The following is a 14,709-nucleotide window of genomic DNA, read 5'->3' as shown; positions in this document are numbered from 1 at the left end:
TGTGTTTACCTTCCCGGAGATATTATGACAAAGAAGGCCTTACCGAAGCATGCTGCTCTGGTTTGTTTTCTGTCCTTAAGAAATAAACAAATGGAGAAGACGAAATATAATTTTCTGGCGATGGTGGGAGTTCTCTTATGTCAAAAGGATTTCTTGCTTTCTAAGAAACCGAGCGAGAAGGGAACGGCTTGTTTCAATAGGGGGGGGAGTAGGCCAATGATTTTGGAATTTCTGGCCAGTCAGGAACTAAACCTTAAAACATCTTGGAATCTCTTTACATACATAACACCATATCAGGTAAAGATAATTGAACGAGTCAATTGCCAAATTTGATTAGCTACAATCGCTGCGTCATACATCGCAGACAAATTTGAGGGTTTTTGTTTCTATCTTTCAAGACTATGATTAATTGAGTCATTAAAGAAATTAGTACTCTGGTATTTCAGTCTAGTTGATTAATTAAGAAATTAGTACTCTGGTATTTTAGTTAGTACTTTGATTATAATTCTTTTTTTTCCCCTTGCTTTCAAGAAGTCAAACTCTACTAGTTCTTCTTCGGAAGGAAACCAAATACATCTCCAACATAACTACTGATTACTGAACTGATTATATATATATATACACACAACATTCTCCGCTAAATAAACAAGTAAGAATAACTTTTGAAGAAGTAATCAACAAGAGAAGATGTTTGAGATAAAATTAGTACAAGGATGGTTGTTGAAGAGAGCTGTGGAAGCAATCAAAGATCTAGTAACTTATGCGGAGCTTATGTGTTCCTCCACGGATTTTTCCCTAAACGCAGTCGACTCAAACTATTCAGCTTTCGTATCGCTTCTTCTTGGATCGAATTCATTCGAGGACTACAATTGCGAAAAGAGTGTATGCCTTGGTGTAAACATGAACAACTTATCCAGAGTGTTGAAATTTGCTGGTAACGACGACATTGTCATTGTTGAAGGTGATGATGATATGGACGATATGTGCTTGGTATTCCAGAGCCCTGGTGGTGATAAGACTACTAGCATCAATATGCACTTGATGGACATTCATGGTCACAGCTATGCAATCCCCGATTATGATTACGATGTCGTTATTCGAATGTCTTCCTCTGTTTTCGCAAGTATATGCAGAAATTTAGCCGAAATCAATGACACAGGTAGCTTCTTTGTCACGATAATTTGTGTTTCACTTGGTATTAGAATCCATAAATCTTGTAAAACTACGGATTTATATGGCCATTATGGATTGGGGTTGGGAGGGGCTCCAATTCTTAGCTACACTCCCAAAAACAATGTTAGTTTCTTTCTTTTTTTTTGACAATGGAATATTCGAATTTAAGTTTCAAGAATTAGTGTTTAGGGATTAGGGTTTTAGATTTAAGTTACTTGCTAAAAAAAATTTAGTGTTTAGGGTTTTTGATTTAAGGCTTAAGAATACTTACCAAAAAAAAGTTTAGGGTTTAGAAACTAGGGTTTAAGTTAGTTACCAAAAAAAAGCTTAGGGATTAGAGTTTTGGATTTAGGTAGCTTACAAATTTTTTTTTAGGATTTAGAGTTTAGGATTTTGGATTTACGGTTTAGGATTTAGAGTTTAGGGTTTAGGTTACTTACCAAAAGCAGTTTAGCGTTTAGGGTACTTACCGAAAAAGTTTAGGATTTAGGGTTTAAGTTACTTAATAGAAAAACCTTTGGGGTTTAGAGTTTAGGGTTTATGTTACTTACCAAAAACAGTTTAGGGTTTGGGGTTTGTATTTAGGTTTTAGGGTTAGGTTACCTAAAAAAAAGTTTAGGGTTTAGGGTGTAGGGTGTAGGTAACTTACCAGTTACCAAACAAATTTAGGGTTTAAGGTTTTGGATTTAGGTTGCTTACCAAAAAAAATTTAGGGTTTAGAGTTTATGGTTTTGGATTTAGGGTTTAGGTTAATTACCAAAAAAATTTAGGGTTTTGGGTTAGGGTTTAATGTTTAGGGTTTTGAATTTAAATTTTGGATTTAGGGTTTAGGTTACTTACCAAAAAAAGTTTAGAGTTATGAATTTAGAGTTTAAGGTTTAGGTTATTTACAAAAAAAAAAAGTTTAGGGTTTAAAATTTAGATTACTTAAAAAAAAGGTTCAGGGTTTTGGATATAGGGTTTAGGTTAGTTGCCAAAAAAAGTCTAGGGTTTAGGGTTTAAGGTTTAGGTTAGAAAAAACAATTAGGGTTTAGAATTTAGGTTACAAAAAAAAAAAAGGTTAGGGTTACTTATAAAAAAAAATAGGGTTTAGAGTTTATGGTGTTTTATTTAGGTTTTTTGGTTTAGTGTTTAGGTTACTTACCAAAAAAAAAGTGTATGGTTTAGTATTTATGATTTATGATTTAATTTCTTTTTTCAAAATCTACTATATTCTAACATCATATGAATATCAAATCACTCAGAATACATTTTAAACCATGATTTAGCATTGTTTTAGTAGAGAATTGTAGATAAGAAACGGATCCCCTATCCCGATTGATTGAGACAAAAGTTTTTATATATGGTATTTGCTTTCTTCTTGCAGTTTTGATTTCTGTGACAAAGGAGGGTGCCATGTTTTCTACAAGCGGAGAGACTGTCAAAGATGCCAAGGTTCTTTGCAGGCAGAATGTACGTTGTGTTTGTCTTGTCTGAAAATTCGAACTACATCATTGAACTATATATATAGCGATATATATAAAATACCTTGTCTTTCTTTGTTCATGTATTTATCTATAATGGTGATTTTTTGGCAGGGAGAAGAGGACACCACAACAATAAAGATGAAAACTCAAGTGTCAATGGCATTTAGTTTGAGGTACCTGAATTCTTTCACAAAAGCAACACCCTTATCAAGCATAGTTACAATCAATATGTCAACAGGGATGCCTGACCGACACCAAAGTGTGTGTGTGTACTTACCCCAAGTGTAGGGTATCGTCAAGTAATAAACCGGTGAGTCCGGTATCGATCCACGAGGAAGCAATGCAAATTTGAAGTGAATGATATGCAAATGACTAGCTAACACTAATAAACACAATGAATATCAAATAAAAGCAAGTAAAAGAAATGGGCCGAATGACTCGGTAGCATGAGCGATTTTGTAATCAAAGTAAGCACAAATTGGATTTAAAACAATTAATTAAAAACCTAGTCTCTAATCCGTCCCGGTGGCTACTCGGTTCTTATACTCAAGGTATCATTGCAAACACACACAACCATACACAATGCATTGTGTGATACTATCAATCATGCATATGCAAAGAGAATTGGGTTATAAGACTTCAATTCATACATGTAGGCCATCGGGTCTCTTAATCTACGATGAACGCAAAGGGATAAGCACCTAATATTATGAATTAATATTCCCCCTTGGGGCTTGGCTTGGCTAACACCCTAGTTTCACACTCAAAGATCAATTAACCATAACTCTCCCATGCACATTCCTAATTTAACCCAAAACCCCATCATCAATACACATAATTAATAGTTATGCAATGAAAAACTCAATTAATTAAGGAAATCATGCAATGGGTTTAACAATTCTCAATCGAACACATTAGATGCAATCCCTAGACTAGACAATCCAAGAATACAAGCAAATATGTCATTCCCATAGATCCAATCACACAACTATCACGAAATTAAAAGAGAGAAATCGAAGCTACGATTCTTTGAGCATACCTTAAGTAATCGAAACCGAGCACCCACCGTTTGGGACTAGAAACTAGAAAGAGAACTACCCACTCATGATTGTTGCAATAAACATCCAATCTATTGTCATCTAAATCAGAGTTTATACAAAATCAAGAGAAAGCACCAAAAACAACAAAGAAAACTTAGAGAGAGAAACTAGATCTACACTACTCCTATGGTGGCTTCCTCTTAGAGAAGTCAATGAATAATCATTAAATCTCAACCTTGCAATATGTAGCCGTTGCACTTGCATTATTTTCCAAGTGTAGCTTTGCAAGATTTGAGTTGTCATGTGCACTTGCAGCCATCTTTGACCATTTGATTAAACTTGCACCAAATCTTGACCTTGGTATCTCCAACAATTTTGTCATCTTTGACCATTTGATCAAACTTGCACCAAATCTTGGCATTGGTATCTCCAACAATTTCCTTTTAAATGTGTAGCAACTTGCAGCCATCTTTGACTCCAAAAATCAAGTAAGATCTTCTTTTAAGTCAAAAATTGCAAGCAAGAATGTTGTCTTATGCACAACCATTGGATTCACCTTTAAATGATCATCTTAACCCTTCAAGTCTTGTTGTAATCTAATCCATTCATAATTCAAAACAATTCAATCTCGGCCATAGATTAGTGTACCGTTGGAGCTTGTAGTCTTCAAGAATATCTTCATAATCTAAGTCCCGACACCTCACAGCAAAAAGTGCCCAAAAAGTGCTCCAACTTGCCCGAACAAGGTCCGATTCCTACAAAACCAAGGGGAAACATTTGTAAGTGTAAAATTAAGCTAAAATGCAATCAAATACATTAACTAAGTGCTAGAACATCCTAATTAAAGGACATTAGAACCTCAAAATAGAGGTCCAATCACACCCCCCAACTTAGACGTTGCTAGTCCCTAGCAATGCAACCACTACCTAAAACTAAAATTTGCTAAATAAAATCCTAACTCACTGACGTAGGCATCACGGTTGCATTTAGCGCATGCAACAAGCCTTTAAACCCCTAGGTCACCCTAGTGGACGAGTTGTAGTCTCGTGAGGGCTTATCAGAGCGATACCCACAAACACTTGCCAAGGGACCACTATTACTTTGAAAGCACCATAAATGATTCTTAAATTCTCACATGCAAGAAATAGAGCTAATCTCCCAATTCTCCTGCTTAGTCAAAAACATGCAAAATCTTTGGAAAATCAATCTCAATCCCCTTAAAAATGACCAAGAACATTTTATACTATGAAAAATATATGTGCAATCAAGCAAGGCAACTCAACACATTCACACAAGTAAAACCTTGTTATAGAACCTTTTGGTGTTCATAAATCCCCAATCCCGAATGTACACAAAAACATAAAAGCATTGTGCTAAGTGAATGACTTACACAATTGGATTAAATGTATGTGTTTATGAAAGATAATTTTGGATGGGCATAGCTTTGAGAAAGAAATCACCTACAAGAGCAACTAATGCATTCACCTACTCACTTGCTTACCTTGGATCAAATTCATCAAAAGGTTAACTGGGTTGTAATGTGGTCATGGGACAAGGTAGGAAGAATTTGGATCTAGGTAACAAGTTGCAAGGTTAAGTTCAAACATGTGAGCTAAATTCTCATTTTGTCACCCATTCCATTGTACCACAAATTCAAACACTTCTCATCCTTTACACACAAAGGATTAACTTTATTGCATACACCTTCTTTTTCTCTTTTTTTTTTTTTTGATGTTTTTCTTCTCTTTTCTATGCATTTTTTTTTCCTTTCCTTTTCTTTTCTTTTGTTTTTTTTTTGTTTTTTTTTTTTTGAATATAACATCATTTATACAACAACCCTCATAATTTTTTTTTTTTTATAATAAGGAGGGGTAATATCACTACCGATTTATTTTTCAAGCTCCTACTCAACCTTGCAACCAAAGGTGGGAAATATTTGGGAAAATAGCTCACACAAGGCTTGTAAGTGAAATCAAGAGGCTTAAAGAAATTTAGGGCTTATAATCACTCACAAATGAATAGGCTAAGCTCAAATCTCTCAACCTAGTGAATCTTTCAATCCTAAGTTCACAAGCAAGTAGCAAATACAAAAATCACACTTCTCAGTAATCAAATATAATATTTGCAAAGCTATTGAAGAACACGCTCATAGGATGTCAAATGAATATCAATGAAGAGCATCACCCAAAACCCAATGTATATCAATGAAGAATGGTTCAAAAGAATGAGAAGGGTAAAAAGGTAATTTTTCAGACAAAAGGATCCAAAAACACAGTCATACAAATGCTTTAATACCAAGATGTCTGCTCAACTACACAATTTTGATATCAAACTAGGTCTCAATCATTCCAAGAGAAATTGATCATAGTCATCCCACTCAATCACATGCATCGATTTAGCAAAAGAAACCAAGGAACCTACTCTACACTTGCACGTGTGAACAAGAATAAGAAATTAACAATCAAATTGGTAGTGAATCCCAAAAGCATCTACCATTCCCTTCCTAAAGTCCATCTAGCATGTATGAACAACAAAGCACAACACAATAGGATAGAGGGTAGGAAATCATACCATACTCTTCAAAAGTGATCGGAATCATGAGAAACGAAGCATATCCTGAAAAAGTTAATACCAACCACACTATCCAAGCATGACACAACAAGAAAAAAATTTTTTTTTTTTTTTTTTTTTTCAAATTTTTGATATTCACAAAAGCACACCAAAATAAAGCAAGTTTCACAATGAATTCACAATTCCCTCACCCCCCAACTTAAATGAGATATTGTCCCCAATGTCAAGAATGAAAAACAAGGCAAGAACAAATTGTGAAATGCATTGGAACATACAAAAACACACCAAAATTAAAGGGTAAGAAAATCAAAACATAACACACAACCATGTCACAATTCTCACCCCCCAACTTGAATAAGTGCACAAGGAGCAAAAATTGTGAAATGGATTTTGAGTATACGAGACACACAAAAATAAAAGTGATCTCTAAACCAATCCTAAACATATATGTACAAAAGTGGATCGACCATAACACAAGAGAGGGATGGGATCCTTGAGATCCCAAGAACATCCTCAAAATCACTACTCCCACTTTGAGGAACATGACGAACCACACATGATTCGGTCCCCTTTTCCCCAAACTCACCTAAAAAGAATTGTAATCGTGGTTTGGGATGCCACACTTTTCTAATTTTGGTAAATATTTTATGTGTGACATGATGTTTAGAGGATTCTTTAAATCCACTTGCAAAAGGTAACGTTGTCAATTCTTGAGGATGCACTTGGTATGCACCGACTTTGATTGGGAAAGCCTCTAATGCTCCTAAATGAAGGGGCAAATGTTCTACACTATAAATAGTCAAGAACTTCAAAACTTTTTTCATAATATCTCCCTCAATCAAAAGTCGACTACCTTTCTTAATCAAAACTAGCACACCCTCAAATGAATTCTTTGCAAGTGTCATCTCTAATTTATCCTCAACATGAGAGTGAATATAAAGCTTAGTGATGTACTCAATTGCCCTCCCACGGTCTAACTCATTCCCTTTTGGTCTCTCTTTGTTCTCCTCTTTCTCTTCATTTCTCTTCTCTTCGCTCTTTTCCTCAACCTTTTCAACTTGATAATTGTCCTTGTCTCGACATGATCTATCTCCAACTATAACATTTTTCACCTCACCACCCACTTCTTCCACTAATTTCTCATCCTCACTTACCTTAGGAGTCATGGTATTGTCAATTACTATCCCACTCCTTGAGGTAATGATGGGTTGTTCTTGTTCTTGCACATTCAACCCCTCACTTGAAGTTTCGAATTGAAATTCTAATGTTTGAGTGATCTTTGTCAATTGGCTTCTTAAATCTTCCAAGGCTCTATTGGTTTGCTCACGAAATTCAAATCTCCTTTGATTAACCTCCAATTGAGCTTCCATGAATATTTGAAGCGTATCCTCAAGTGATCTCTCTTGGGGTGGGGTGCATGGTTGGTAAGATGGTGGAGCTATACATTGGTGTGAAGATTGTGCTTGCCTAAAGGGTTGGTACTCATATGCATGAATGTAGTCAAAAGGAGGAGGTGCATGTAAATTTTGTCCGAATGGAGCATATTGTGGCACTTGTGGCATTTGATAATACATAGTTGGGTAGACATTTTGTGGGGCAAATTGCGCCGCATTGTCTTGTTGAAGTGGTTGAGGTGCATTTTGCAAAGCATGCTCAACTTGAACATTTTGCAAATTTTGGGCATTGCCAATTTGGACATCTTGCCCTTGCACCGGATTCATCAACTCATCAATATTCACATGTTGCAAAAGACGACGCAATGCATCAAGATTCATATCACCCCCACGTACACTCCCCGCATCACTCACATTTATATCACCACCTATCCCATCTCTATTAGACCCATGCCCACTAACATTATCTCTAGGTTGAGACATGATGGCAAAGAACAATAGCAAGTAACACACAAAAGTAGCAATCAACCACGTCAAGTAACACAAGATTTTTTTTTTTATTATTTTTTATTATTTTTTTTTTCAATTAATGAACAACCAAGAACAATATTAAGCAAGAACAAGAGCAAGGATAGGAATAGAGCAACAATCAACCTTAGGAACAATAACACACCAAGATGTAGTAAGTAGTGATAAAAATAAAAATGCACAAAGCTCTCTCCAACAACGTATCACTACCAAGCAGCAAACAAGGTGGCATCCATCGCCCATAGGAATCTAAGTTAGCCCCATCCGCCAAGTTCTCCTCAAAAAAATTTTTTTTTTTTTTTTTTTTTCAGCAACTACACTAAATCGACTACACTACAAAGCAAGTAAAAGGGAGGAACGAAGTTACCCTTGAAGCGTGACCGTGCTCCTTCCTTATTTGATGGTGTTTAATAGCATAAAGCTAGCATCTACAAGCCACCCAACTCCGTCTTTGACACTCGCTTCCCCGGCAACGGCGCCAAAAACTTGACCGACACCAAAGTGTGTGTGTGTACTTACCCCAAGTGTAGGGTATCGTCAAGTAATAAACCGGTGAGTCCGGTATCGATCCACGAGGAAGCAATGCAAATTTGAAGTGAATGATATGCAAATGACTAGCTAACACTAATAAACACAATGAATATCAAATAAAAGCAAGTAAAAGAAATGGGCCGAATGACTCGGTAGCATGAGCGATTTTGTAATCAAAGTAAGCACAAATTGGATTTAAAACAATTAATTAAAAACCTAGTCTCTAATCCGTCCCGGTGGCTACTCGGTTCTTATACTCAAGGTATCATTGCAAACACACACAACCATACACAATGCATTGTGTGATACTATCAATCATGCATATGCAAAGAGAATTGGGTTATAAGACTTCAATTCATACATGTAGGCCATCGGGTCTCTTAATCTACGATGAACGCAAAGGGATAAGCACCTAATATTATGAATTAATATTCCCCCTTGGGGCTTGGCTTGGCTAACACCCTAGTTTCACACTCAAAGATCAATTAACCATAACTCTCCCATGCACATTCCTAATTTAACCCAAAACCCCATCATCAATACACATAATTAATAGTTATGTAATGAAAAACTCAATTAATTAAGGAAATCATGCAATGGGTTTAACAATTCTCAATCGAACACATTAGATGCAATCCCTAGACTAGACAATCCAAGAATACAAGCAAATATGTCATTCCCATAGATCCAATCACACAACTATCACGAAATTAAAAGAGAGAAATCGAAGCTACGATTCTTTGAGCATACCTTAAGTAATCGAAACCGAGCACCCACCGTTTGGGACTAGAAACTAGAAAGAGAACTACCCACTCATGATTGTTGCAATAAACATCCAATCTATTGTCATCTAAATCAGAGTTTATACAAAATCAAGAGAAAGCACCAAAAACAACAAAGAAAACTTAGAGAGAGAAACTAGATCTACACTACTCCTATGGTGGCTTCCTCTTAGAGAAGTCAATGAATAATCATTAAATCTCAACCTTGCAATATGTAGCCGTTGCACTTGCATTATTTTCCAAGTGTAGCTTTGCAAGATTTGAGTTGTCATGTGCACTTGCAGCCATCTTTGACCATTTGATTAAACTTGCACCAAATCTTGACCTTGGTATCTCCAACAATTTTGTCATCTTTGACCATTTGATCAAACTTGCACCAAATCTTGGCATTGGTATCTCCAACAATTTCCTTTTAAATGTGTAGCAACTTGCAGCCATCTTTGACTCCAAAAATCAAGTAAGATCTTCTTTTAAGTCAAAAATTGCAAGCAAGAATGTTGTCTTATGCACAACCATTGGATTCACCTTTAAATGATCATCTTAACCCTTCAAGTCTTGTTGTAATCTAATCCATTCATAATTCAAAACAATTCAATCTCGGCCATAGATTAGTGTACCGTTGGAGCTTGTAGTCTTCAAGAATATCTTCATAATCTAAGTCCCGACACCTCACAGCAAAAAGTGCCCAAAAAGTGCTCCAACTTGCCCGAACAAGGTCCGATTCCTACAAAACCAAGGGGAAACATTTGTAAGTGTAAAATTAAGCTAAAATGCAATCAAATACATTAACTAAGTGCTAGAACATCCTAATTAAAGGACATTAGAACCTCAAAATAGAGGTCCAATCAATGCCTCTCATGCTTGAGTATAAGATTGCTAACATGGGTCATTTGCGATTTCACTTGGTTTGCAAGGCTTGATGGGAAAAACTTCTGCTTTTAGTTCACCCATTTTTCTTCAATTATTATTTTTTTTTTTTTAGTTGTGTAGGATTCAAATTCTAATTATGATAACTGAATTTCACTGCTTTATTATGATACTTTCATGGTCATTCTAAGGTAATTTTTTTTTCCTTCTGATAATCCCAATGTGACAATTGTATGTTGTTTTTTGAACCTAATGTACATAGGTCAGAATTAACCTTACAAAGAGAGAATATGAAAGAGAACTGATAATATCAAAGGAAAATCAAGGAGATAAATGAAAGGGTATTATATTACTCAAGCATAAACTTCAATGAGTGCGGGCTGGTATATAAATAAAGCCACAAAAATGGAAGACCATGAACTCCTCAAATATTAGAAAAGGAACTACCAAGCCATGACTATGCCATGCCGATGAAAGGAAGTCACTGGATTCTCAAAAGGCAGCGTTTGTTGTGAATATCACCAGCCTTGCTCCCATCATGAAAAACAACCTGCGAGGCTCTCATCGATGATCTTTACAATCAATTCAAATCGTCCAGCATACTAACTGCACACTTCTTTTGATTTTCTATCCAGTGAATTCTCTGCTTTTCTCTTTTTCGTTTCCCCAACCAACCTCTTGACGTAGGCAATATAGCCTTCAACGTCAAATTTCCTCTTGCAACCTGCATAGTTCATGTATCGTATTTTCCCAAAGATTGGACGCTCGCGCCAACCCTGAAATGACATTGAAAATTGACTTAAGTAGCAGTGGCAGCGATGTAGGAGAAAGAAAGGATCACCTAGTAGACAACAGATTTTAAAATTAAAAAATACCCGATTTGTCATATTTTGAGGATTATACAGTTTACAATCATGGTTTGTTATTTTACAAATATCTAGAAACTTTCTTTGTAGTACGGACAGAAAGAATATTTTATTACACTGTTATAGTAACTTTTTGACATAACATGTAATGGTATCAAAATACACAATTTTAAGACAAACTTAACCACAATTGTCTTTGTATATATGTACTGATTAAGTAAAACTAATTCTCATTTAAAATATGAGGAAATCACTGAATAAAGGAACAATCTTATGAGCGCCAAACAAGAATAATCGTAGACCTATGCTAAAGTTGCTTCACAGCAACTTAGGAGTCGCAAACCAAAAAAAAGGGGAGAGAAATAAAGATGAGGAACCCAAACCTGGTCATGAACACCACAAATTGACCACATGCAGCCAACATATCCGCTGGGGTCCCTCCCATCTATTTCATACTGCATGCAGTGTTTCATGCCAACAAAGGAAGAGGTTCAGTTGAGAAGTTCACAAGAAAAACTAATGAAACATCAATTGTACCTTGTCATTAAGATAAATGGATATTGCAATGGCTTCCTCAGGTCCTCTCGTCCACTCCAGGATCTTTTTGGCCCAATACATTCTGTTCATGATTTCCTATTTCTTAGCAAAGATCCATATTGATAAACTATTTCATAGACGCAACCACACATGTGAAGGACGGAAAAAGCATGAAAATCATTTTTAACGTGAGTTTAAGGCTTTAAGCTTTACAATTCAAGCGGAGATCCATAGAGTTCCCATAGGCAGAGAAACGAAGTACAGCTACATCACACTATGTTGGCATCAATATCCACTTCTCTTGAGCCTTTAGGTCGATACAAGGTGCAAGATAAATTAATAATCGATACAAGCATGGTTTTTCTAGCACCATAAGCATGAACATCATTTTTTAATACTCAATACAAGGTGCCCTTGTAAATTGTAAATTTTAGCACTTGCTGTCCAAGATAAAACAGAAAGAAAGTAGGAGGCCTTATAGGGTGCCAAGGAGAAAAGAAGTAAATTCAAAAGGAAGATACTTGCCGCATATAGCCATGCATCTTCCCATAGTAAACCATCTCCAGCTGTGAAGCATTCCAGAGCTGAAAATCAACAGAAAGTTTGAGATGTTATTAAGAAAGTCATAAGCAGAAAAAAAAAATCAACAAAAAAATAAGAGAGAGCATACAGGGTCAGCTGTTTGTGCCTTCTCCAATTGCTCCGTCCTATGGCACAGTGATGGAGTGGAAAAGCATTACAAATATAACCTAGCATAATGTATAAATTTCAAAGCATGAACTGACACAAAGAAAAACCATTAATCTCACGTGTACATATGTTCTCGCGTGTCAGAAGCATGGTCCATCAAGGTTTTACGCGCCCATTCCCATGCCCCCTGTAATGAATCATAATGAGGCTGGTAGAAGCAAAAGTTATCAGCAAGTTCTCTCCGCACGATCAACTCCTCCAAAAAAGTATCAGCTGCCTTGAGAGGTGCACACACAAAAAGTGTAGCCAGATATCAGATAAGCAAACCAACAAACTGGAAGCAAGTATATAATGATTTAGTGTGACCAAGAACTTCAACCAATAAGGTAGGCCTGGGTCAAAAAGGAAATTCTACTTCAAGTAGCAAGCTGATTCTGCTTCTCCGCCGCTTGCAGTCATATACAAGAGTAATATTTTAAAAAATGATTCCAATATCACAAACCTGAGGAAAAAGTTTACGGACACTACGAGCCTCCAAGGCACACCGTTGTGCTGATATCTGCCCAAAATGCAGATAGGGAGAGAGCCCAGAGAGACCTTTTGGTTTTAAGGGATTATTCCGATCTGTAGAATAATTCCTCAGCCTTTTGGTCAGGAACCCATCTTTACTTCCCTTGAGCACTTCCATCGCTGCATTTTCCCCTGGTTGACACCACTGAATCTCTGGAACCTCCGCACCCTTGCTGCCATGAAAATTTTCAATATTAGTAATGTAATAACATTCATCTCACTTAACTCTATCCGAACATCCGAACATCAAACCTCAAAATGTCGGAAATAAGACAATCCCAATCAATTGTCTGAGAAAAGGCAGCCCATTTTCTACTTGGTGGTTGCAATGTGGGGAAATCAATGAGGTACTCAGGCAACAACTTGTTAATTTTTCCCCTTAGTGTCCTAGCACTGTACTCCAATTTCTCTGAAGCCACCCAAAGAGGTACTATATTATGGGCATCAAGTTCATGTATGGCCACCGAATCACTTACCCGCCTGCAAATTTCATCTTTACATCTCCTCACTTGCCGTAGAGGTGAAAAATCAGTAAGCAAAAGTGAAGCCCCGCATTCTGTCAAAAATTTTGGTATGGTCTCTTCAGCGTCTCCCTAAATGATTCACCCAAAATAATGTTAGAGTTCAAAAACATAATGCTTAATCTCATTGCCAAAGGTAGAGTAATACCGAGGAAATAAAATAATCAAACCCTTGGCTTCCTCAATTAATACGTCCCACAAAGCATATATTCAGATATTAATCTAAACTGAACTCAAATTCTCAACTTCATTTATGCTTTCAATAGATCAAAACTTCATCGGAATTCAGTAAGCACTATCCGAACAAATTACATGTAATAATTGACCATATTAGAGAATATATTGAGCACCTCCAAAATCTAATGTATGAACATAATGTACATAAATTGTTCTTCTGCCTCAGAATTTCTCATTCTAAACCTAAAATATCCTCGACATTAAAAAGCACTAAATGACAAAATATAGGACAATAAATTGTATATCTATAAATGCACAGTTCAACTTGCCTGAAACAAGAAAAACGGGATTTGAAGTGTCTCTTCGATTCCCTTATGAAGCTGACGCAACCCCCTTAACATAAACCCTAATTGCCTCGTTTTGGCCCCCAAGAACCGATCAAAGAGGTTGAATACTACGGCGACAGGCACATCTGCCTTATTCGCTTGATCAACGGCGTGGATCAAAGCCCAGTTGTCTGCAATTCGTTGATCCCTGAACATCCAGTAGACAACAGGACCCACCACTTTACTGGATCCCTCTTTAAGTACCCGGATTCGACCCGGTTGAACAGATGCTGGAGCAGAGAACAATGATGCCATGGCAAGTGCTTGCTACCTTGCGCTGGATCAGATGCTAATGTGCGCCAGAATCGAGAGGTTAAGCCGTTAAGAGAGAGAGAGAGTGCGCCAAGGTTTTGAGAGAGAAAGTACGGTGGAGAAAATGGAGGGAACAAATAAATTGTGGTTTTGAAACGATGTACGTGGCATGCTAATATTCTGACACGCGTACATCAATCGTCATACAGTTCTTAATGGGCTTGAAAATTGGTCATTAACATTGTCCGTCAATTCGGCCTCAATAGCAATATTTGCCCGGGTCTTGTTGGGCTTGTTCTTCTTAAGTGGAGAAATACCCGGTCTAGCATGTATTAGTTTTCTATTGGGCCTCGGTCTA

The 14,709-nt window shown here is 36.7% G+C and overlaps 2 protein-coding genes across 2 annotated transcripts; one reads left to right on the top strand and one right to left on the bottom strand.

The window, feature by feature from the left end:
- The first annotated feature begins 687 nt into the window (after positions 1-687).
- Positions 688-10,689, top strand: LOC119987537 (proliferating cell nuclear antigen-like). Its single transcript, XM_038832469.1, has 4 exons — positions 688-1,159; positions 2,540-2,625; positions 2,751-2,900; positions 10,615-10,689. Exons 1-4 carry the CDS (start codon positions 688-690, stop codon positions 10,687-10,689), a joined length of 783 nt encoding a protein of 260 aa, XP_038688397.1.
- Positions 10,683-14,467, bottom strand: LOC119986666 (deoxyribodipyrimidine photo-lyase). The gene is made up of 9 exons (XM_038831314.1): positions 14,043-14,467; positions 13,268-13,608; positions 12,948-13,188; positions 12,565-12,722; positions 12,426-12,462; positions 12,281-12,339; positions 11,756-11,837; positions 11,602-11,673; positions 10,683-11,128 (listed from the first exon to the last, which is right to left on the bottom strand). The coding sequence occupies exons 1-9, from the start codon at positions 14,352-14,354 to the stop codon at positions 10,955-10,957; spliced, it is 1,476 nt and encodes a 491-aa protein (XP_038687242.1). The 5' UTR covers positions 14,355-14,467; the 3' UTR covers positions 10,683-10,954.
- Positions 14,468-14,709: the final 242 nt, after the last annotated feature.

This window comes from Tripterygium wilfordii, chromosome 20, assembly GCF_013401445.1.
Source record: "Tripterygium wilfordii isolate XIE 37 chromosome 20, ASM1340144v1, whole genome shotgun sequence".
Lineage (NCBI taxonomy): Eukaryota > Viridiplantae > Streptophyta > Magnoliopsida > Celastrales > Celastraceae > Tripterygium > Tripterygium wilfordii.
The sequence above is the reverse complement of the archived record's forward strand: the minus strand, read 5'-3'. Positions and strand labels throughout refer to the sequence as shown.